The 23924-nt window shown below is 51.8% G+C and overlaps 8 protein-coding genes across 8 annotated transcripts; 2 read left to right on the forward strand and 6 right to left on the reverse strand.

The window, feature by feature from the left end:
- Positions 1–310: 310 nt before the first annotated feature.
- Positions 311–4143, forward strand: ASPBRDRAFT_57640 (aminophospholipid-translocating P4-type ATPase NEO1; the record flags this gene model as incomplete). Its single annotated transcript, XM_067627776.1, has 2 exons — positions 311–2123; positions 2174–4143. 2 exons carry the CDS (start codon positions 311–313, stop codon positions 4141–4143), a joined length of 3783 nt encoding a protein of 1260 aa, XP_067476353.1.
- A 773-nt stretch (positions 4144–4916) lies between these two features.
- Positions 4917–6673, reverse strand: ASPBRDRAFT_132411 (putative MFS sugar transporter; the record flags this gene model as incomplete). The annotated part of the gene is made up of 2 exons (XM_067618437.1): positions 4917–6019; positions 6112–6673. 2 exons carry the CDS (start codon positions 6671–6673, stop codon positions 4917–4919), a joined length of 1665 nt encoding a protein of 554 aa, XP_067476354.1.
- A 1989-nt stretch (positions 6674–8662) lies between these two features.
- ASPBRDRAFT_198672 (uncharacterized protein) lies at positions 8663–9439 on the reverse strand (the record flags this gene model as incomplete). The annotated part of the gene is made up of 1 exon (XM_067621226.1): positions 8663–9439. The coding sequence occupies one exon, from the start codon at positions 9437–9439 to the stop codon at positions 8663–8665; it is 777 nt and encodes a 258-aa protein (XP_067476355.1).
- Positions 9440–9893: 454 nt separating this feature from the next.
- Positions 9894–11358, reverse strand: ASPBRDRAFT_183617 (ribosome biosynthesis protein MAK16). Its single transcript, XM_067620007.1, has 2 exons — positions 11201–11358; positions 9894–11071 (listed from the first exon to the last, which is right to left on the reverse strand). Exons 1-2 carry the CDS (start codon positions 11260–11262, stop codon positions 10135–10137), a joined length of 999 nt encoding a protein of 332 aa, XP_067476356.1. The 5' UTR covers positions 11263–11358; the 3' UTR covers positions 9894–10134.
- A 276-nt stretch (positions 11359–11634) lies between these two features.
- ASPBRDRAFT_57644 (FAR11/STRIP family protein) lies at positions 11635–15038 on the reverse strand (the record flags this gene model as incomplete). The annotated part of the gene is made up of 5 exons (XM_067627777.1): positions 11635–12463; positions 12514–12643; positions 12695–12867; positions 12927–13039; positions 13092–15038. 5 exons carry the CDS (start codon positions 15036–15038, stop codon positions 11635–11637), a joined length of 3192 nt encoding a protein of 1063 aa, XP_067476357.1.
- Positions 15039–15602: 564 nt separating this feature from the next.
- On the reverse strand, positions 15603–17107 carry ASPBRDRAFT_158569 (phosphatase PAP2 family protein). Its single transcript, XM_067619436.1, has 3 exons — positions 16721–17107; positions 16439–16628; positions 15603–16371 (listed from the first exon to the last, which is right to left on the reverse strand). Exons 1-3 carry the CDS (start codon positions 16766–16768, stop codon positions 15905–15907), a joined length of 705 nt encoding a protein of 234 aa, XP_067476358.1. The 5' UTR covers positions 16769–17107; the 3' UTR covers positions 15603–15904.
- Positions 17108–17736: 629 nt separating this feature from the next.
- ASPBRDRAFT_294197 (RBR-type E3 ubiquitin transferase) lies at positions 17737–20323 on the forward strand. Its single transcript, XM_067622654.1, has 2 exons — positions 17737–17740; positions 17825–20323. Exon 2 carries the CDS (start codon positions 18091–18093, stop codon positions 19921–19923), a length of 1833 nt encoding a protein of 610 aa, XP_067476359.1. The 5' UTR covers positions 17737–17740; positions 17825–18090; the 3' UTR covers positions 19924–20323.
- ASPBRDRAFT_46402 (uncharacterized protein) lies at positions 20269–23900 on the reverse strand. Its single transcript, XM_067625636.1, has 7 exons — positions 23482–23900; positions 23389–23396; positions 23278–23326; positions 22406–23220; positions 21857–22347; positions 21578–21796; positions 20269–21502 (listed from the first exon to the last, which is right to left on the reverse strand). Exons 1-7 carry the CDS (start codon positions 23575–23577, stop codon positions 20724–20726), a joined length of 2457 nt encoding a protein of 818 aa, XP_067476360.1. The 5' UTR covers positions 23578–23900; the 3' UTR covers positions 20269–20723.
- Between the last annotated feature and the right edge of the window lie 24 nt (positions 23901–23924).

The following is a 23924-nucleotide window of genomic DNA, read 5'->3' on the forward strand; positions in this document are numbered from 1 at the left end:
GTTCCTCGAATGGTTCGGACTGACGCTGTGGTGGACTCGAAATTTTTGGGGGGTGTACACTGTACTGACTATCATAAAACCGCTTTTCCACCTGCCATCATCGCTGTCCATAGGTATCTCCTGTTTACGCGCATCAGAATCCCGACTGCATTAGCCCGCCTCCCAGCCAGCTATACCGAGCAATGGTGCCTCGGAGACACCTTGGTTACCGCTCGACGTGACATGACACTTTCCTGGTCAACACAGGAGTCCCCATATCGCTCCTTGTACATGATACAACCTCTCTGACTCCTTTCCGACTGTCTCTACCATGCCTTCTTCGTCCGACTACCTCCATCCACACGGTCGTGCCAGTATCGCGGGCGACTCTGGTTCCGATGACGACCTCGATCTGGAGGAGCTTGATCCGAGCAGCACCAACTTATATGGATCTCCCCGCCGCTCACGAGATGAAACGAATCGCCAACGGAGTCGCGGTCCCGGCATAGCTTTGCGGAATCTACGGGTTGGCATGGGAAATCGAGTATGGCGACGAAACGCTTCCGGATCGCATGGACCATCGGAGGACACGGCTGGCCTACTAGAAGAACGGGAGGAGGACGGACTCCGCAGGTCGCACGCGAGCTCCCGCAACTTCACCGACGACGATGCTCCGCTACTCAATGAACGCCGGCGTAGCTCCGCTCGCTCGTTAGCGGATCTTGAACGGCGGTCGCAAAGGGGCTCGCGGTTTAGGATCCCGGGGATCAAGGCGGCCAGCTTTCTCTTTGGCTCCTCTAGCCGTGCAATGAGACCCGATTCTGAACAGACCGAGACGAAACCGCCGCGCGATGTCCTCGTCGGCCAGACGCAACGAACCAAGTATCCCGCGAATGTCGTATCGAACGCCAAGTACACGCCCTGGAGCTTCTTGCCCCGCACTCTGTATAACGAATTCTCTTTCTTCTTCAACATCTACTTCCTTCTCGTCGCCCTTTCACAGATCATTCCGGTCCTCCGAATAGGCTACATGTCATCTTACATTGCGCCGTTAGCTTTTGTTGTCAGTATATCGCTCGGGAAGGAGGCGCTGGATGACATTGGCCGCCGTCGCAGGGACGCCGAGGCAAATGCCGAGGAATTCACTGTTTTAAATTTCGATAGGCCTAACGGGGTGCTGGAGGTCGTCAAGAAGTCACGGGATCTGAGAGTTGGTGACGTCCTGAAGGTCCGCAAGAATCAGCGGTTGCCTGCAGATGTTGTGATTCTCAAGAGCATTTCAAACGACATTGTGACTGCTCGTCAAAGCTCCCTGGCGGAAAGACCGGCGGATGTCCCTTCACAGGAAGAAAGCTTATTATCGCCTACCGCCCCGGAACCCAGCTCGAGCACTGCGACAAACGAAGCTAATATCTCGTCGGCCAGTGACACATTCATACGAACTGATCAATTGGATGGTGAAACTGACTGGAAGCTACGGCTACCTTCTGTATTGTCACAAACCCTGCCTCTTAGCGACCTTCCAAGGTTGAAAGTCACGGCAAGTGCACCCGATAGACGAGTCAATGAATTCGTCGGTACTATCGATCTGGGCCCACCGTCCGGGTTCTATGATCCTCATGTCGACAAAAGGGAAAATGGCAGAGACTATGAGACTCCGGACACCCAGGCCACCTCTGCTCCGTTAACGATCGACAACACCGCCTGGGCCAACACTGTTCTAGCCTCCAATACTGTCACATACGCTACTATCATCTACACAGGATCCCAGACGCGGGCTGCCCTTTCGACCTCACCATCCCGCTCGAAAGTTGGCTTGCTGGAGTACGAGATCAATAACCTAACTAAGATCCTTTGCGCGCTGACTTTGGCATTGTCCATCGTCTTGGTTGCTCTGGAAGGTTTCCAACCGACAAATGACAAGGTGTGGTATGTTGCAATCATGATCTATTTGATTCTCTTCTCCACCATCATTCCCATGAGCTTGCGGGTCAACTTGGACATGGCGAAATCGGTCTATGGGCGGTTTATCGAACGAGACAAGGATATACCAGGTACAGTTGTCAGGACCAGTACTATTCCTGAAGATCTGGGTAGAATTGAATATCTCCTCTCCGACAAGACAGGGACTCTGACCCAAAACGGTGAGTCTTTCCGATCGGCAACGTTCCTACTTGTTCGCTAATAGAAGCAGAGATGGAACTGAAGAAAATCCATGTTGGGACGGTCTCGTATGCCAACGACGCTATGGAAGAAGTGGCGTCCTATATCCGACAAAGTTTTGTCGGTGACTCGCTGACGACTCCTTCAACCGCATTCGGAGCCCAAGCTGGACTTGGGACGGCTCCGCGCACGAGAAGGGAGATTGGTTCTCGTGTCAGAGACATCATTCTGGCCCTTGCTCTTTGTCATAATGTCACCCCTACGACGGATGAAGAAGACGGTGTCAGAGTCACCAATTATCAGGCTTCCTCTCCAGATGAAATTGCGATTGTGAAATACACCGAAGACGTTGGGCTTAAACTGGCTTATCGCGACAGACAGTCTATAGTCCTTGAGTCTACCCACACAGGGAAGGTGGTCGTTCGGGTTCGCATTCTTGAGATCTTTCCCTTCACGTCAGACAGTAAGCGGATGGGGATTATCGTGCAGTTTGAGACGGATGACGACATACTGGACTCGTCCAAAAACGACAGTGAAATATGGTTTTATCAAAAGGGTGCAGATACCGTCATGTCAACAATTGTTGCAGCGAACGACTGGCTCGATGAGGAGACTGCCAACATGGCTCGCGAGGGCTTGCGAACGTTGGTCGTAGGCCGACGGCGGCTATCATCACAGCAATATGAAGAGTTCACCACCAAGTACAAGCAAGCCTCTCTCGCTCTGCAAGGCCGTGATGTCGGCATGGCTAAGGTGATCAGCGAGTACCTGGAGCGAGATCTGGAACTTCTCGGCGTGACTGGTGTGGAAGACCGACTCCAGCGGGATGTGAAGCCCTCTCTGGAGCTACTTCGCAATGCTGGTGTCAAGATCTGGATGTTGACGGGTGATAAGGTCGAGACAGCACGCTGTGTGGCCATTTCCGCGAAGCTGGTCGCCCGTGGGCAGTACATTCACACGGTTGCCAAAGTCAAAGACAAATCTACCGCTCAAGAAACCTTGGATTTCCTTCGCAACAAGACCGACTGTTGTCTCCTCATCGATGGCGAGTCTCTGTCCCTCATGCTGGGTCAGTTCCGGACGTCGTTCATTTCCGTCGCCGTCCTGCTCCCTGCTGTCGTTGCCTGTCGGTGCTCGCCAACTCAAAAGGCCGAAGTAGCAGATCTCATCCGCCAGCACACCAAAAAGCGCGTCTGCTGTATCGGCGACGGTGGAAACGACGTCTCCATGATCCAAGCCGCTGATGTCGGAATTGGCATTGTCGGCAAGGAGGGTCGTCAAGCCTCCCTGGCAGCCGACTTTAGCATTACCCAATTCCACCACCTCACCAAACTCCTCGTCTGGCACGGCCGCAACTCCTACAAACGATCCGCCAAACTCGCCCAATTCATCATGCACCGTGGTCTTATCATCAGCGCCTGTCAGACCATGTACAGCATCGCCAGTCACTTCGACCCCAAGGGTCTCTTCATCAACTGGCTGATGGTCGGCTACGCCACCGTCTATACCAACGCCCCTGTCTTCTCACTCGTCTTCGACCGTGATGTTGACGAAGAGCTCGCCAACCTCTACCCGGAACTCTACAAGGAGCTCAAGACCGGCCGCAGCCTCAGCTACCGGTCCTTCTTCACCTGGGTCCTGGTCTCCGTTTACCAGGGCGCCGTAATCCAGGGCCTCTCCCAAATCCTCCTCGACACCATCAGCGGGCCCCGTCTCATCAGCGTCTCCTTCACCTCCCTCGTCATCAACGAGCTCCTCATGGTCGCCATCGCTATCACCACCTGGCACCCGATCATGATCTTCTGCATCATCGGCACGGCTCTTGTTTATGCCGCTAGCGTTCCCTTCCTGGGTAGCTACTTCGACTTGCACTACGTCATCACGGTCGACTGGCTGTGGCGCGTGTGCGCCGTGTGCGCCGTCTCCCTCATACCGATATGGGCGGGTAAGCTGATTCTCCGGTCGTGGAGTCCGCCCAGTTATCGGAAAGTGCGGGGGTAGTTGATTACCAGCTTATGCGTGTCGTACCTGTCATGATTGAGAGGTGGAATCGGTGCTTGTGATATCATTCTTAGCTTCCACATCTGCCATGATCTTTCCTCTTGGCTTTATTCTCTATCAAGCATATGCTATACACCTGTATATCACTGGACCGAAACCCGGGTTCTTCCTTGCTTGTTTGCTAGTTATCCATTGCGTGGTATATATAGACTTAGCGTGAATTACATGCTTTTGCTTTTTTTTTTTTCTTTTTTTGTCATTTTAATACAGTGAATGAAACCTTCCTGGCTGGAAGCCAAGCAATAAGTTCGGTTAGTCCCGACCCACGTGCCAATTGAGTTTGAAATTTGATTAAGTTGGGGGGTCATGTCTCGTGGCTGCCAAGTAACTGGTAACGACATATTAAGTAATTCCTATACAGGCGATAAGCTATAATGCATGTCTGTATGTAGTAGGTAAATGCTGCAGATGTAACTATATGTTTTAGATGTATGTGACACAGTGGGTATGGGGTATTACTGACACTAGTAGTTATTTACATCAGAGATAAGATAGTAAAGAGCATCATAACCATAAAAATAGTTAAAGCGGGAGATACACCCAATATTGTTTTTCTTGTCTGTTTTCATCTCGTCTCGTCTTCAGTTCATCATGCTATATTTCATAAACATATACATCAATCAAAGTCATCATCCACAGTGAACAAAAAAAATCATACACGATGCTTCAACCTCAACCCATTAATAAACCCAATCAATCAATAAATCAATCAATCAATCAGTCTTCGGCGGCGGCGAAAACACCTTCTTCAAACGCAAATGGAACAAATCGTCAATGACCTCTCCGGTCGACTTCAAATTCTCCTTGACAATCACCGAAGTAGGACGCGAGAAAAGCTCATCGATCTCCTCGAGGGACTTGTTCTTCGTTTCCGGCATGAAAATGATCTGATAGATCCAGCCGAGGAAAGCAATACCACCATAGAAACCCAGCGTCAGACCGATGCGAGTCATGGCCTTCATCATACGGGTAAAGTTGTAAGTGACGATGAAGGAGCAGAGGAAGAGGTTCGCGTCCGCGGTAGTCATGCCGTAACTACGCAGATAAGTAGGGAAAACCTCGGCGGGCACGACCCAAGTGAGACAGGCGTAGGAGCCGAAGAAGGCCTGATACAGAATGATACCGGTGAGGTAGACGCCCTGCGCGGCGGCCGGATGGGCCTCGTAGTTGATCTGGTAGCCGATGCCGACCAGGACTAAACCGATGAAGAATCCCGGGAGCATGGCGTTGGCCCAGTAGCGGCGGCCGAACCGCTCCATGTATAGCACCGCCGGGATGGTGCCGATGAGGAGAGCGCCGCCACCGACCAATGACATGAAGACACTATCTCGCTGACTAAACCCAATTGCTGACATAAGCGTGCTCATATAGTACATTATTGCGTTGATCCCCGTGAACTGCCCAAGGAAAACCATGATGTTGGCGTAGATCATGGCGCGACGGGCCCGTGGGACGGTGATGAAGTCCATCCAGGCGAATTTCTTCGTGGCGGCTTGTTCTTCGCGCTCGGCGCTCACGGCTTGCCGCATGCCGAGGAACTCGTCCTTAGCGTCGTAGTCGTTAAAGCCCCGGATGCGCTTCCACACCCCGTAGGCTTCCACGGTCCGGCCCTTGTGCATGAGGTAACGGGGACTCTCCGGCAGGAAAAGCATACCCACCAGCAGGATGGTCGAGAAGACCAGGGAGGATCCCAGGATGTACCGCCAGTTACCCTTGACGTCGAGGAACATGGCGGCCACGGCATAACCCAGGACTTCACCGAGAGCGATGTTCAATTGGTAGAGTGAGACTAGGTTACCACGCATCTTGCGGGGGACTGGAGTGACGTTAGTCGATCTGCACGGGACACATTGGGATGATGATGTCGATGACGATGTAGAAGGATGCAAGGGGTATACAAGTACATACCAGACTCGGCGACATACACAGGGACGGTACCACCTTCCAGACCCACACCGGCACCGAGGATGAAACGTCCCGCAAAGATCATGCCAAAGTTGATAGCGCCAGCCTCCAAGGCCGCACCGACAGTATACAAGATGCAGGAGACGATGATGGCCATGCGACGGCCCAGAAACTCGTTCGCGGGGGACAGGAGCAGGGCACCGGCCACGGCACCCAGCGGCATACCGGCATCCACAAGACTACTTTGGTTGTCGTTGAGGTTCAATGCATCGGGCAGGTAGAGGTTGGCACCACTGATCAGGGACTGATCCAGACCGGAGAGCAGACCACCCATGGAGGCAAAGGCCACTAGGACATAGGTATACACCGAAGGGTTGGAGAAGCCCACGAACCAACCGGGCTTCCTTCCCTGCAGCTCCTGCTCCAGCTGCAGCAACTCGGCATCCATGGCGGCTTCGTTGAATTCCTCGATGGCCTTGGGGTCCTTAAGGACATCGTCCATCTCCAAGGCGGTTCCCTCCTTGTGGTCATCATGGGAGGTGTCCATGTCGTGTACGACCCCCATGATTGGAAAATGTGGAAAAGTTGCGGTGTGACAGCCCGCTTGTGATATTAGAGGGGATTAGGTATTTAGGATATTATATGTACAAGGGAGGTACAATCAGTGGGGAAGAGTATGTATGGGTGTGTGGGAGAGGGGAGGTTTGTTCACTCTCTTTGCAGGTGGGAGAGAGGATATATGAGAGAGAGAAGGTGCCTCCCACAACCGGGGCAAGGATCTTCTGTATAAGAAGGAGAGATAATGTGGGGATAGAGACACACACAGAAAGAAAAGAAAAAAAGAAGTAGAAGTATCTGGGGGGAATGCAGAAGGGGGTGGTGTATTTAAAGGGCACACATATCGGCCCATGGACCTCCTCTCCTCCTCCTCGAAATACGTACAGCTACGACTGACTGAGACGGACTACTACCTCATCATTCCCCAGAATCGTCATCGGCGTAATCAAGGAGAAATAGAAAAATGAAAATGGAAGTAAAGGACCCATCATGAGGACCGGGTTTGACTCGTTAGTATCGGGCCGTGGAACCAGTCAGGGAAGCCGACCACGCGAGGGCCAGCCGGGGAAAAGAAAGGAAAGGGAAGATGGAGAAGATGCAAGAGTGGGGAAACGGCATGATGGGCAGCAAAAGAATCTGTCTGACCATGGAGCAACAAACCGAGAAACTGCAAGAGAATGGAGTGGAATGAGTGGAATGGAAGGAATGTCGTCGATTGCTGATTCTTCCCCAGAACAGAAGCGGAGGAAAGACCACCAAACTAAACTAAAACTAAAACTAAACTAAACTTCCCCGTGGGCAGAAAAACTGCCCATTACCTAAGCCCCGGTGGATTTTCGGCGATACTCTGACCATTCACCGTTCATTGAAAAATACCACTATATGCTTAATCCGGTTAGCCTCGTGGGGTTTAGTTTAGTTTCTAGTTTTCTTCGTACTCCGTAATCCGTATAGTTATAGTTCGCCATTTTATTTCACGGGCTTGATTCTTTTCGGGGCCCCGTGACTGACTCTTTAGTGTAACTACTACTCCAGTCTCCATACAATTTCCCCATAATCTCGCTGGGATTTCGCTTGTTGACTCCGATTTCTTCCTTTCCCCGTTCCCATCTCCACACAGCCCGAGTCTCTCATTCGTTCAACTTTCCCCCTACTCCCCCGACACTAAAGTTTTACGGAGTACTTCCAGCCCATTTGACAACACGCGCATCGGGCTGAAGCGAGAAAAGGTAAAAAGTGGGAAGGAAGAAAAAAAAAAAAGAGTCAAAAAGCATGGCCTGGATGCCTTTATTTCTCCACTTCTTTCTTTTCTCTTCCCCCGGGAAAATGGCCTTCCTGGCAGGTTGCTCAAAGGGAAGAACGTTTACGCCCAGCCCAGCCCAGCCTTAGTTTTCTTACCTCACTCAAGCAATGCCCATCCCATCCATACAAGCCATACAAGCATTGGATGGCCAAGACGGCACGGGAGGGAGGGGAAACATGGTTTGTGGCAAAACACGGAGAAAAAAAGCTTGCGGGATAATAACTACAGAGTTTATATTATAATCATCTCCCTCATCTTGAGAAAGATAATAGTAGGTAACTACTAAGGTACACGAAGGCTCTACCAGAGAAAGCAGGCAGGGACACGCACTCGAAACTCCCCCAGTTCCATGACAACCGAAACCATGGAAATGTCTAGCCCACTAAGATAGATAGGATTAGCTTCTCTTCTTATTCTCTTTCCTCTCCTTTAACTTCATCCCACGTTCCCGCCTTTTTGTCCCTCTCACGGACACCATCCGAGTTGACTTTTACCACAAGACAAGACACTAACCAGCAGTCCCCATCTTGCAATAAGCCCCTGCAGCCACTAATTTCTTCTCCTTCGTCTTCAATCACCCCCACACACACCACCACCCCCAGCCCATGGTAGTGATGGGGTCAAGTAAATTAGCCTAAACGTAAAAGAAAACTAAAACAAACGAAAACGAGCACCAAAATCCTGCCCGACCACTTATCGTCGACCCGGCATGCCTACCGGTTTTCGTGCACTAGGATCCGCTCCCCCTCCACCAACATATGGTGAACCCGGCCGACTCGTACTACTGCCCGGATTCTGCCCGGGACTGGGAGACCGGCCCCCATGTAATCTGGCTCGCAGTCTTTCCTGAGCCGACGCCGCTCGCTCTAGCCCTGCTCCTCCTCCTCCTGTGACTGGTCCCGAGATCGTCTGATACGACCCGGCTCGCTGGCTAGGCAGCGGTCTTGCCCCGGTCGGCACACCTGCACCAGGTGACGGACTATGCGGTGATGCAATCATCCCCGACGGTGCGCTGGCCGTGGCCGCTAGAGGCGCCCCCATGTTTCCTCCACCTCCACCACTACCACCGCCGCCGGGTGCCAACCGACCTCGACGCAGACTGGCCGTCTGTGAGGCCGGCGCCGTCGCAGAACCCGAATCTCCCCACAGGTCTCCTAATCCGCCGCCTCCGCTGCGTCCATATGCCGATGCTGCTGGGCCGCCACCGCCAGCTGCTCCCCCGGCCTGCACTTGCGTTGTCGCGATGACCCGTGCCGGCGCTGGTGTGGGCGCTTTCGGGTCCGGGGGTAGCCAACCCGGGAAGGGCCGTCCTTTCTCCGTGTAGTAGGCGCGCAGTACGTTGGAAATGTGTGAGCAGTCTTCGTTGTCCGGATCGTCCGCTTCGTCGCCTAGGGTGATGGCTCGTCGGAGGGAGGTGAGCCGCGTGCCCAGATTCGAGATGGCGGAGGATGAGGTCAGGGATGAGAACATGATCGTGGTTCTCCTCTATCTGTCTTCTTCTTGTTGTTGTTGTTTATTGTGTATTCAGGATCAACCCCCCTAGCTAGTGAGACGTGGAAGGTGAAGATGGGGTGGCTCAAAAGGAGGTGAGTTGAGTTGCTTAGGTGGGGTCAGAACACGAGGAGAGAGGCTGAAGCTGGTCCGCGGGGCGAACAAGAGCCGAGAGATTTAGCTGCAGCGGTGAGGAATTAAGGTGCTATTGTACACGGTAGTTATCTTGAGCCGACCAGCAGTGTAGAAGAAGGGTGATCAGGAGGTATTGGTGCAACCCCTTAGAGGAGGTTTGACATTGATTGATTGATTGACCTCCACGGCCTTGTTGGCGATCCACTCGGTTTCATCCCGCCGCGGCACGTGAGCTGGCCCAGTCACGTCCTTCTCCATCTGGCACTGCCAACTGGTGGATCTTGTCTCAGCACTTGTAGACTGTCTCATAACTTCCCATATGATTGTGATGTAGATAGTCTAAGATCGCAGACCATAACATTGGTGAACAGTAAATTCATATATGCAATGGCGGGGTATGCATGCCCGATCGCAGCAGAGCAACAACAATAACAACAGACACAAAACAACTCTTGAAACCAGACAACGCCATACAGTACACGAAAGCAGCAGCAACATCAACAGAAACCCGTGCTTTTATGTTCAATGCCTCACCCCCTTCAAGCCAAGATGCTCTCCTTGCCAGCACCCTCAGTCTCATATTCGATCTCAACACGGGGACCCTTCTTCCTCGGCTTGATCTGAGGAGCAGGACGCTTCCGCTTGAAGCCAGGCTTAGGCTTCTTCGCCTCCTCTTCATCGGAGTGGTGGCTGTCATCCTCATCCTCATCGCTGTCCTCATCGCTGTCCTCCTCATCACTCTCATCATAGTCATCACTCGAGTCCCCAGACCCCTCACCAATCCAATCCTCAATATCCTCCAAATCCTCCTCATCCTCATCAATATCACTAACATACTCAACCTGTCCAACACCCTCCTCATCCTCCTCTTCCTCCTCAAGATCAATCTCCTCTCCATCATCCAGATCCTCATCTCTCTCACCCTCCCCACTCCTCTCCAACCCACGCAGCACCTTCTTCCAGATCCCCTCCTCAACATTCAACGGCCGATCTCCATAAGCACCACTCCTCAACCGCTCAATCAGCTCCCTCTCAATCGCCCGCTCAATCTTGGCCGCACTCTCAGCCTTGCGTTCCCTCGCTTCCTCTCTCCGCCGGATCTTCGGCGCCAACTTCGTCACCACCGTCTCCCCGAGTCTCTCGTCCTCCTTCGCCAACTTCTTCATCCGGATCGCCACCTGCGTCAACCGCGTCAGACGCTGCTTGCACTTATGCACCAGGAACTTCGGCCAGTAGATCAGCCGCTCATCCAACTGCTCCAGGGCTTTCGCGTAGTTCGACGACAGTCGTATCCGCTCCCACCATTTGCTAGGCATGTGCGCCCGTTCCACCGTCTTCATGTACAGGTACATAGCGCCTGTTTCGGGGTCCGAGCGGATCGTGGCATAGCGCGAGTTGGCAAGCGGGCAGGATTGCCGGTTGCAGAGTCCGCTGACGTTGTATTCATTTCGGCAGAAGTTTTGATTCTTAGTTGTTCTATTTTTTAAGACAGGTTATCGTTAGCTTTTCTGCTTTGCGCTGAAATTAAATTTTTGTGAACTAGTTTCTGTGCTGGTAGGCGGAAATTTTTTTTTTCAATATCGCAGATAGAATTTAGAAACTTACTTGAGCTTGTAGGCGCAGAATTGCTGGTTAATAACCTGCCAGACAATCTCGTCGGACGACATCTTGCCAGATACTTTCTCGCGGTGGATTGATTTATCCCCGCTTACAATTCAACTTTGCTTTTTGCTGGGGGGAGAGGAAGAGGGAAGAGGGAGGTCCTACTTGGCCGTCAAAGGTGATGATTTCTGCCGCAGAAAAAAAGTTGCCGCAGTGATTGGTCACGTGGGGTCCACTAAGTTGCTTATCGATAAGGATTGTTTTGTGTCCATCCATACAGAGTTATTCCAATGCTAAGAGGGTATTCAACTACTGGGTAAGATTCCAGAGCAATATTTTGAAAGAGTGTTGTGCATTTGGGGTATTGTTCATTCATCTCATAGCGTTGACATCTATCGTATGTACCAAGCCTAATAATTTCATAGGTAGTCGTGGGATTACCATCCTTCCATTTGTAGTGGAGCTCCGTCCCATTCGGTCCCCGTTCCGTTCACCAGAGGCCCGCCCATTTCAGCGTCCTCGCTGCCTCCGAAGGATTCCTCGCCTGCCATGCCCCATCCCATGGCTTCGAGTTCCCGCACGAAGAAATCCCGCTCTTCTTCCATCATGGATGCGCCTTCTTCGCCTCCCATCACGTCCTTGTACCGGCGCAGATGCCACCAATGCGTCAGCCCGCGCAGTGCCTGTTCCAGTGGCAGCGCTTCTTCCACCTCCGAGTCAATGTCTCCGCCAGATAACCAGTCGTCACGGAGCTCCGGTCTGCAGTACAGATAGATCGCCGTGATCACCCGCATATTGCTCTGTCGCCATTTGCGTCCGCAGTATGGCACCTGCGATTTGAAGAGCTTGAGGGTGTAGAACCGCAGGTGCGGGTCGGGGATCTTAAGCCCCTTGCGAAGGATAGTACTCGACTTGTACTGTACCAGGAGAAGGCATCGATGGGCCTTGTCGCGGGTGATCTTCTGCATAATGTGGAGGTAATTGATCGCAGAGAAGAAGTTGCGGAACGAGAACACTGTGATCGGCTCCTTCGGAGGGGGAGCCGTAGGATATCCTAGCTCGTCAACTTCGGGACGATGAGGCCCTTCCATAAACTCGGGCACATGTACTTCGGGCGACACGCCGCATACTGAATTGCCTGTGTCCTGGCGATGTCGGGTGATGGGCGGAGGGACAGCCTCGTCGTCACTAGGTGAGGAGTCCTCGTCCAGGTCGGTTGTCGATTCTGGCGGCTGGTTCGAGTGAAGATGGCAGAATCGGAAGAAACTTCATTCCTGTTAGTATATCTAAGTGGCTGTATCACGGGAGACACCTACCCCAGTTCCTCTCGGTCATTCTTCTGCGCTACTGCCTGGTCCACATCCTGGTGGGCAAACATCTTCAGAATCAAAGGCAGATAGTTGGAGTCGAGTAGCAACTGCGTCATATACTCGAATTTCAAGATATCTGGGGCATATTAGCACTGCTTACCAATATATTCAGGCCGGCGTAGCTTACGAGATCTCTTGAACCATTTGACAAGCAGTAGCAGAGAGCCGGAAATCGCTTTCCCAGTAATTTCCCGGAGCCGGATGTTGTCGAGCTCATCGATGGCGGCTTCGGAATTTAGATCAATATGCCCGTTGGCATGATTGGCTGGGAATCCATTGATCACCGACCCATACCCATCACTAGGAAATGAGGCATCAGTACACGCTAGGCAATGAACTATTACAGGTCGATCACATACCCCATGGCCTGGGCAGCTTGCCCGTTGGCCTGGCTCACCATGGCGCTGACATTTGTTAGGATTATCTTCAGAAAGACAATCGTTATAGACTGTAGATGCACCAGTGCTTGTCTCTGCGAGTCGTAAGTAAATGTTCCGTCACCCAAAAGCACCGCGCAAACTCACATAGAACGACTCAACGGCATTCAGGCGTTGCTGAATGTCCGCATTCTCCGTTTCCTCTTCCGGTGTGCTGTCAGTACTAGGCCTCTTCTCGGAAACATTCAATTCTTGCAGCTCATCTGCCAATCCACCAATGTTCGAGAGAGGCTGGTTTTCGTCAGGGTACCATCCGCGGTCATATTTCATAAAGCGCTCTCGCTCTTCCCAGAGTTGCCGCATCGCCCTTGTCATCTTGACATGTGTTGAGAACAGCCTCCCAGCCTCGATGATGGATGCGGGAACATCACTACCCTGCCACTTCTTCCCCACAAGGTTATCTTGCAGCTCTGTCGTGCCTTTGCCTCCAAGGTCGTTACTCGAATCGTCTAGAGGGGGGTACATGAAGGGGAAGTTCTGGTTTGTCTGGTAATTTTGCTTCTTTCCCGCTTTACCGCCAGGGCCAATGGGTGATGGTGGAGGAGAAGGTGCTGGGGTAGCGATGTGAACCGGGTGATGGATGATTGAGCCACTGCCACCCGCCACAGAAGGGCCAACTCCAGAGAAGGGGCCCGCAGAAGAGCTCATCCTGTTGGGATGTTGCGGAAGTGGTGGAAGGATCGAATTATTTTCTAGCTCTAGAGGGACCACAGGAGGTGGCGGGTTATATGCAGGATACTTGGATGTGATCTCCTGTCGAAAGTTGTGGTAATCCAAGGGTGAGGCAGTGAGGAAGGGTGTCCTTCGGTTGGACGCTGTTTTTCTTGCCTCGAGTGACGGCTCTAGTGCTTCCTTGGCCTCCTTCAATTTATTACTGCCTCCGAAGAAGAGGAGCAAAGACTTCCAAAATAGGAGAATGACTCTGGTCAGCGGAACATTGGCAGAGTCGTCCCATCGCAACCGCGCAATGATCTGCACCAGAAACACAAGTAAATTTGGCTCCAGACTCATAAGAGTATCTCTTAAAGGGGCATTCCGGGAATCAATAGCATCTTGCGTGCGGCCGACTTCCACAGACAAATAGATAGCCGTCAACACCAGATTTGCTTCTCTCTCCAACGCAGCAACATATGCAGGGTTGGCGCCCTCTTGTCCAGCGCTTTCCGAGTCCAGTGCAGATGAACTGCGATGTCTCTCAAAGACACAGCACAGGCAGTCCATTAGTGGCTGGATACCCGAGCATTCTTGAAGCAAACAAACATTCTGCTCAATCCACTTCATCTGGAGTGACCGGCTTTCCGGAGCCTCTGCACCTGGCTGAGTACGACCCTCCGGAAGCTCATCCGCAACTCGACCGGCCGTCAGACCCCAAACGCCAGTCAAAGCATAGCATATGGCCTCCAAGGCCTCGATTCGGACAAGAACCGCACGGTCACCTAAGTTATTAATAAGCTGTTTCATAAACGTCTTGCGTAATTCATAAGAGGCGGTGATCCAGGTCTGCAGGGCACTGTCCACAGACTGGTCTTCGCAGAAACAACCCCATCTATGTTCAAATGACGACTTCATGCCAATGAGCATGACTCGGTCGAACTCGCTGTACTGGAACCATTCCTCGACTTCCTCGGCGAATGGTTGGGAGTCAGCATACTCGAAAGCATAAGCAGGCTGCTCAACCTTGGGCATCTCTTGAACCAGCTGCTTCAGCTGAGCAAGACTCAATGAATCCGAGGGTCTTCCCACATTTTGCTGGACCGGTGCTGGAGGCGGTGGCTGTAGAGGGGGCGGTGGGGCAGAAGCATCCCGGCGCAACTCAGGGCGTTTTGGTGCTCTGTGAGCCTCTACTGGTGCTTCATTGGAGGCAGTAGACACATTCTGTTGTGACTGCTCCTGGCGCAATCCCTCAGCCACCTCCTCCATCAACTGGTCATCCGAAACGGGACTGATATCCGTTCCAGTCTGGTCAACTTCATCTGCTTTGACGAAATGATGCTCTTGCATGGCGCTATCCGCAGGCTCCGATGCATCATCCATGTTTGTGTAACTATGAGGCAATAAATTTCTAGAGACGACAGACCACAGAAGAAAATAAAAGGATGTTCAGAAACAAAATCAAGGGTATCAGTTGAAAGTGAACAGGGGGTGAGCCCAGGAGAAGTAAAAAAGAGAAAGGTAAAATGGAAACGACAAAGCGGGATTGGAGAGAGACAGGGTCAGAGACTATCCAACATGGTTATTCAGTCAAGGAAAGGACACATGGTGTCTCTTATAGCGGTTCTGAGGCAGCTCTCTCCGCGGTCTTGGTGAATAGACGATGACCACGCGAGGAGTTTCGGGGAAGCCGTCGATCCGCGGGAGCTGGCGGTCACGTGCGAGGAACACCTCGAAGTGGATCTTCCTAGTGTTATGGGGTCAAGTAAAGAATCTCAAGATTTGCCAAACAGTAAAAAAGGTATTTTCAATTACAATGGATCTAGGTATTCAATTGCTCCAGCATCATTTCTAGCAGCCCCTCGAGGTCACGTTCACCCTTACAAACACTGCTGTGCTACTAATACCAGTAGTGGTCACCGTGGCCTGGCAATATATATGTATATCCTACGCATCATCAACATCATTTCAAGTTCTATCGGCATCATCGAAATCATCATCCTGGCACTGAATCTTCAACGCCTATCAAAGTATTCATATACAATTATATGAGAAGCTTATAGTAGTAAATCGAACCACCACGAAATTAGAGTGAATGTACCTTTTGCCAGGATCGGACCAAGCCTGGTGGAACTTTCACTTCCCAGGCTTGTACGCATTTATTGACTAAAGACAATGAGATCTATGGGTATCACAGAAGTCGGTGAGATTGGTCTTCAAATTGGGCACAGTGACATCTCCGAATAGCACTATTCGGTCTTTGATGATGTCTGATGACCAGGCCCTTTCCGCTTCAACTTCCGTTTGGCCTCCCAGCGTTGCCATCCAGCCTCGGCGAGATCTTCGTTCACCACCAAATCTCTCACGCGAAAGAACTGAACAACCTCCAGATTCAAAGCCCAATCAATCCATCCCTGCGACCTAAGAATCCCGGTGATGAAGAACCAAGCGAACGCACAGATCACACCTGCGCCACACCCGGCCAGGACCTGCCTGGGGGTGTGGTAGTTCAGGTAAATGCGACTAACGGCTACTGCACCAGCACCGAGACACAGCACCAAGGAGATTAATACTCGCATCCAGAAGTGAAGGGCCGCTCCTGACTGCGATAAGCTTGGGCTGTGTCGGTAAATGAGGAAGAGTGATGCATAGACGGCCAGATAGGCCATGAACTGGGCATGAGAAGACGGCATGCCATAGCCTTTACCCAGCATTTCTTTAGCGAGTCGTTAGCTCCATCTGTTCAGCATCGGAATGAAAATCATTTGCATAGGAATACCTACGTTTTGGCCTCTCCTCTTTGACGATCCGCTTGAGTACGAAATTTAGTGCCTCGCAACCCATTTGACCCGCGAACATCAGGACCACCTCAGCTTCCCTTGAAGCCCAGATCAGGGTAGCATAGCTCACGCATAGCGCTTGTGGCACTAAAGCAAGCCAGGCCGAGAGGAACGAAACTGGATCACCAGGGTCCTATCGCCATTTGATGGTCTCGGTCAGTGACTCTCCGGCGTTGAGGATCGGGCTACTTGGGCCGAGAAGGAGCATTGGCATAGGAGACTTACGTAGTGAACGTGTGTCAAAGACAAAGACGCCAATGGTATATCAGCCATTTTGTGTAACTCAAGACTCAAACCGCAATAATAATTGAGTATGTATCTCTCTATATAGCCTTGTTGAGAGCTTGCAGACGGCGGGTAGGCAAGGACAAGAAGCTACCCAGAATTACAATACCAGCTGGCAGAACGAGCTAAACCGAATCAGAAACGCGATCAAGACTGACACCTAGACATAACGTGTATGAGAGCTATCCGGGATAGACAGATGCTGAAATCTAAAATGGCTCTGCCTGGGGGATCGGGTTGATATATTTTATAAATCAGAATGGCGGATGTCTGATTGTGACCAGTCTGGGCGATATCATCATTCTTTCCCAGGGGAGAAGGTCACGAGTCCTGCGGATGGTGGCGTCGCCGCTTTTGAGTCGCAGGCAAGACACCGCCTTTGGGAGAAAAGGGCAAAACCAAAAGCGGCGAGCGAAATGAGGGGGAGGGGAATTGGGGGTGGCCTCAGGCTGACAAGGCTGTCGAGTCCCCAAAAATTCAAAAAAACGAACAATCGAGAACATTTCAATTTCATTCCATTTCATTAATTTCCATCCGTGAAATGATTTGAATCCCACTGATGACCAAACTGGGCAGCCAAATCCCGTGCTTGATGCCCATCCCATCCTTTCTTTTCCCACACACAAACATGTCGTTCTCTTCATCTCCTGTTCGGTCCCAGCCAGCTCTTTAGTTCTTGCAACCATCTTCTTCTCTCCTGTTCAACTACTGCTGCTGCTGCTGCTGCTGCTATTCATTCTCTCTTATCTCGGGTCATCGAATCATGACGCACTTCCCCCCAAAGCCTCGTTTTGACTGCCTCACCTCCTGTATATCTGTACTACAAACTACTAGAATAGACACTGCTGCTTCTTGTCTCCTTCAGTCTCGCCCAACTCTTCTCTCCTCTTGTGTTCGTCCATCGGCTCCACTGCCTCCATGACTATTGTTGGGCCCGCAAACATCGGCCGTACCTGAAAGGTGCACCTCCCTCCGGATCTCCGCCACCGGACTTCCTGATTGATAAAACTATCCCCTCTGGCTATATGCTGATCCATGGACTAGTTATTCTTAATTACTTGCCCTTAACCACCTCTCTCCCTCACCGCCCTTGACCTTTTTTCTCACTTCGATTGCCTCCCACGGGAATGATTATAAAAGAAAGATTGGAACAGTGACATTACCCGGGGTATACTGCGGCCATACCGTTTGGCCTCGCTTCGCCGCCAGGCCTGCCTTGCCACCCAACGCATCCGACAATTTGCTTCGATCAGCTGGGAGATTCTGAGGCTATCTATCTACTGCTGACATTGCGGCAGCTTGCTTTCAACATGACAGAGCTGGATTTGTTTCCAGAAGATGAGCGCTCGGTGGAGTTATCATCCATTGCTGCCATCTACCCAGAGATCCAGATAGATCCGTCCTCGCCCTTCAAAGCATCCCTCACTTTACCGGTTAAGCCGTCTGCTCCCCTGCGTGTGTGCTTCCAGCAACAATCCGAAACAGAGTTCCCCGCAGTCCTAACCCCTCCCACGTCGGTTGATGCCAACGATCCTGGCTTTCTTTACAAGGCAGGGGAACATAAAGCCGCTAGCCTCAATCGCGATATTCATACACTCTCGCATCTCCCTCCCCTCGGTCTCGAAATCGAGCTACCTCAAGGTTACCCCTCCGAGGAAGCGCCCATCTTCAGGCTTGAAACAAGCCCTCCGTGGTTGCCACCTTCTATATTGTCGAATCTGTTGGAGGATGGAAAACGCCTCTGGGAGGAATGTGGCAGAGACCTCGTGGTATATACATATATTGATCATCTTCAGCAACTGGGGGAGTCGGCTTTTGGGGTTGGCGACATTTCCGGTGGCGAAGTTCAACTTCCCCGTGAGTTGAAGATCGCATTATTAGACTTCAACAACAAAGCCGAACGGGAAAGGTTCGAGGAGGAGACTTTTGAGTGTGGAGTCTGTCTCGAACCCAAGAAGGGCACGATTTGCCACCGACTCGTACTTTGTGGGCATGTCTTCTGCGTGCCATGTCTCCAAGACTTCTACAACACCTGTATAACAGAAGGCGATGTCGAAGGTGTCAAGTGCTTGGCTCCTGATTGTGGTAAAGAGCCAAATAGTACCTCGTCCACCGATGCCCATCCGAAGAAACGCAAAAAGCAGGACCGAACCCTGAGCCCCAGCGAGCTCCTTCAGATCCCGTTAGAACAAGAGACAGTGCAACGTTATGTTTTCCTGAAACGGAAGAAGAAGCTCGAGGCCGACAAGTCGACTGTGTATTGCCCACGGCAGTGGTGTCAAGGAGCCGCACGATCCAAGAAGCATCCTAAACCCGTGGATCCAATGACAGACGACCTCGACGTCTCCGATGACGAGGATGAAGAGGGGCCCGTGTTCGACCCCCTAGGGGAGGAGGCTCAACTGCCACCCATGTCCGAGCGCGTGGCGATTTGCGAAGATTGCAACTATGCCTTTTGTTGTGTTTGCAAGAAGGGCTGGCATGGCGAACTCGTACGGTGCTTCCCTCGCCGCGAAGCAGAGCTCTCGGCAGAGGAAAAAGCAACGGAGGAGTATCTGCGCATGTACACATCGGCATGTCCGACATGCAATGCTCCATGCCAGAAGCAAATGGGTTGCAACCATATGAAATGCTTCAAATGCGACACCCACTTCTGCTATCTCTGCTCCAGCTGGCTCTGCGAAGACAACCCCTACCGCCACTTTAACGACATCAACAGTAGCTGCTTCAATCGACTGTGGGATCTGGAAGGTGGCGACGGCATCAATCCCGATGGGGCCGCAGCCTTGCATCGGGTACCTGACGAATTGCTAGATTTCGACGATGGCAGCGATGACGAAGACCTCGTAGCTTGGGAACTCGGCAGACGGCCTCCGCCTCCTGCCCCGGTCCCACCAAGAGTGAACAACGGCGCAGCCGGGGGCAATCGTCACCATGGGAACAACGCCAACGATCTTGACGCCGCAGGCCGAGCGGCCGCAGCTGAAAGACAAGCTCAAGAACGAGCAATGGCCGAAGTCCGCCGTCGTCCCGATGGCGAGCCTCCCCAAGTTCGACGCCCGGGGCTCCAGAGGTTTCTAGACCTGGTTTTAAATGACCGCGAAGATGAATGGGACAGTGACGAGCTAGACGATGATTTCTAGCAATTGATCCATTACTTCCACGGACCTGAAGGTCTCAAAACCTCCTACTACCCCCCACCAGCTTTTTGCTATCTATACTTCCTTTTTGCATGAACATACGGTATCACGACTCATGTACGTTTTGCGAAGCTGCCATTTATCTAACTATGACCTTGACGACTATGACTGCACATGCATCCTGCATTAGCGAAAATGTTCAGTGTTATTGGACTTACCTTTTATCTCTTTGCATTACATTGCATTTCAACATCCAAAGTTCATTCCAAGCCGTGTTGATCTTCTTTGGCATGTATATCATGATACGTTTTTCTATTTCTAAAGAAGAAAGACTTTTGAAAGCAACGTCCGTTCAATAGTTACTCGCTCTTTTATTTTCTTCCCGATCGAAACCTTTGCATTTCAATTACACATAGGGTAAAGTAAGCCATACATCCGTATAAACAACACACCGGAATCAAAAGTATGTCCATTGAGACGAGAAAGAAGAAAAGTGAGGCGCCTCAAATCCCGAAATAAAAAACTAAATAACAGTGTAAAAAAGGCCATTGAGTAACCCAGTTTTAAAAAGAGGACCCCAGCACCTTGGAACTTCTGTAGCTCGAAGATCCATGGTCGCAGCGCTGTGCTAAACAGTTCCAGTGACAACAACAATGCGCTCCAAAAACGCCCTTTTCATGAATGCAATCAATGAGGGTGAAGTGATCAATAATTCACAACCCACACCCCAGTACTTTTCTTACCACACTATCCTGAATTTATTATATTTATTTTCTTCTTGGTTGCACAAAAGGAAGAGCCTCCTATACAAGAAGGATTTCATCTTCCTCGTCAAGATCCTGCCCGTATGGACTGGCATCTGTAGTGTTCCACTTGTACCAGAACTCATAGCTCATGATGGTGTGGTCCGCGTACATGAGCATTAGCCGGTAATGGCGCGATGGGTTCCAACCGCGCCAGCTTTCCTCGGGTTGGTACGCACTGCTTGCGCGGGCATGGCATTCTGGTAAGCTGAGCGGGGGTGGCTGGGGGTCGTCACCATCGGCAGTTTCACTGGGAGCGACTTCGGAATCGTTGATCTCTTCATTGAAGGAACTCGTTTGTAGCATGGCGCTACTTGACAGAGAGGAGTTGGGTTCATCGTGACTCAGGTACTTGAATTGGAAGGTGAGGTCGTCGGGCTTGACGTCGCGGGGGATGTAGGGCACATCAGGAGGAATTTCGAAACCTTGGATGGGACTGACGCTCATTCCTAAGATAGGGACGAGAGGGCGGTCGCCGTATTTTTCTTGGCTCTCGAACGGTACGATCCAGTCGACTCGAAACGATGGGCCGGTGGTTTCGGATTCGGTGAGGGCTATGACGGCTGCACGGCCTTTCTGGGAGGCGGCGATCACGATGCCATGTTCCGGGACATACTTAACCATGTTGAAGCGATCGCAGGCTCGGATAGAGACGATGGGGTGGGTAAGGGGTTGTCGTAGAGGATCGCCGCAGACGACTGTGGCGTAATTTGCGAATGGATGGGGTATCAAACGGATGTCTGTTTGGGAGAAGTGTAGGATGGGAAATCGGGAACCTGCTGAAGTGGTATCCGAATTGTTATCAGCATGATATTGTCTACACGGGTAAGAGCTTCGCAGATATCCCAACTCACCGTCAAGCAATGGGTACGGGACAGGCCCCGCTGCCGACATATCGCTATTATAGGAGGAACTACTGTCCGCATTGTCCAGCTCATGATCGGAACTATAAGTGCCTCCAGCCAGGTAATAATCTATTTCGTCCTCATAGAACTCGGTACCGGGAGCTTCGCCGCCAAGAGCCTCAAGAAGCGCGAATTGAAGGAATTCCGGCGTGGTCAAGGGACCCGGGCCTAGTTGAAGAGCGTCAGCTGTCTGAAATGTGCGGTCCAGTGGCTGGAAATGCCTATTACCTGGTGCATTCTGCGTCCCCACATCCACATCGGACCCGTCGCGGCTCAAGCTATCGCCATATACAGACCCGTTGACGGCTCGGTGGCTAAATGTATCGGCAAAATCAGAAGGACGAACATTGCTGGCGATCGTGGACGAGCCGTTGGTATCAAGAAATTCTGCAGACGCGCTATCGCTGGGATACCGACGAAGTACCGCTGATGAGCCGTCAGAAAAAGCGGCCTGGGAGGGGCCGTTTCGTCTGCTAATGCAACAGTCGGCTCCGAATATGTCGGGCAAAACAGGTTCCTCTGACTCGATCTTCACTGCAGGTGGGAAGAAGTTGTAGATCTGCGAAGCGTTCGGTATCCGACTGTTCGCTCTCGTTAGGTCGTAAACGGTCCGGCCGCCCTTCACCCGGCGATTGGGGGAGCCGCCACAAGCTTCTTCAGTAGATTTCACGCGATGGAAGGTCCGCGGGTCGAGGGCAATTACAGACCAGCCACGCTCACTATTACCTGGTCAGTGATCCCAGTCCTAGTTCTCAAAACTGGGGGGTTAAACTGTACTCGTTACGTAAGGTCTCTGGGAAGAACTTGAAAGAGACATCATTGAAGTGATTAACGTTGAATGGGCCAAGACTATCCCATACCCGCCACACAAGCAGTCTATTATCGATGTCTGTGCTGACCATCCAATTGCCGTTGGGGTCAAGATCGCAGTTCAAGAAACCAACGGAGGGGATATTGGCGTAATGACCGGTATAAGTCAGCTTGACATTCCGTGTGCGGTGCCTGTCCGGCATCAGATGTCGCAGCTGGTTGAACTGGTCCTTAGTCCTGACCTCTAGCCAGGTCTGGCCGTAATCGATCATATCATCATCGTCTTCTGGGTAACAGCTGGAGTTACTACTCTCCGAATTGGGATTCACGAGTGCAAAGGCGAACACGGTTATGAGACCTGTGTTTGCGCTCACTGCAATGAGGCGAGCGAATTTGTGGATAGCCAGACCCCAGGCACTAGCTTGAACAAATTCCACAAAGAACGGATCCACCTGGGATCCGTCGAGGGGGCGCTCTTCCTTGGTCTCTGCCGCTCGCTTCAAGGCAGAGTAGATGGCCTCGACCCGATAACCACAAACATTGCCGGAATCGGTCGCAAGTAATAGGACCTCGTCTCGACCTAGATCATCCACAAGGAGGTTGTTGATCGCATGTGGCGAAGCTGGTGCTATATAACCGCTAGCATGGGGCACCTTCATTACTGGGGTTATTATCATTTCGGGCTTGTTCCCCAGCGTCTGAAACGACCCTGATGGCTCCCAGACATAGATCTGATGACTGTAGGCGACGAACAACAAGTTTCGGCGCTGGGAAAGCGCCATCTGCATCAAGTTTAGCACATGGCACCAGAGGTAGCACAAGGAAGGCAGCAAAAGTACCAAGTTGTTCCTCCAAGTGGCGGTCTGAGGAGGGAAGGTATCATCTGCGCTGCAGTTTCGTTCAGCATCGCTAACGGACAGCGTTTCGGATCATGGCAGCAGTAAACATACGAAGAGTACTTGACGGGAGGTCAGCATGCCTGTAGATCGAGTTGCGCATAGGAGTAATTTTCCTTGACGGTGGAGAAGGGGGTAGCCACATACTCTTTTGGACCCTTTCTCGACATTCAAAGGCCGAAGCTGTAGACCTTCTCGAGGCCGCGCTTTTGGCAGCTTACCAGCATCGCTACTGAACGCCATGTTGGCGGGCTGCAGTCGCTAACGGGAGGATATGGGTTGGATACAAGGACAAAGTGCGCCGAAGTATATTCCGACGATCGACCACTCAACGTTTGAGGCGTACGGATCGGGGGACGTGAAGGCGGCAAGATGACCGACATACACAAGCGTCGAGGGGCAGTTCTAGAGGGAATACAATCTCGGTGACATCACATGGAGTCGAACGATGGCCGGGTTTGCGGTCTGAAGCTGCGGCGGGACTCGTGAGTCTGGCGAAGACACATACCACAGGAGTAAAGCGATCTAGAAGTTCCTGCTCATCAACCACACACTTGGGTTGATGCCATCACAAATCGGATTGCCTCCAA

Source organism: Aspergillus brasiliensis (assembly GCF_001889945.1).
Source record: "Aspergillus brasiliensis CBS 101740 unplaced genomic scaffold ASPBRscaffold_11, whole genome shotgun sequence".
Classification (NCBI taxonomy): Eukaryota; Fungi; Ascomycota; class Eurotiomycetes; order Eurotiales; family Aspergillaceae; genus Aspergillus; species Aspergillus brasiliensis.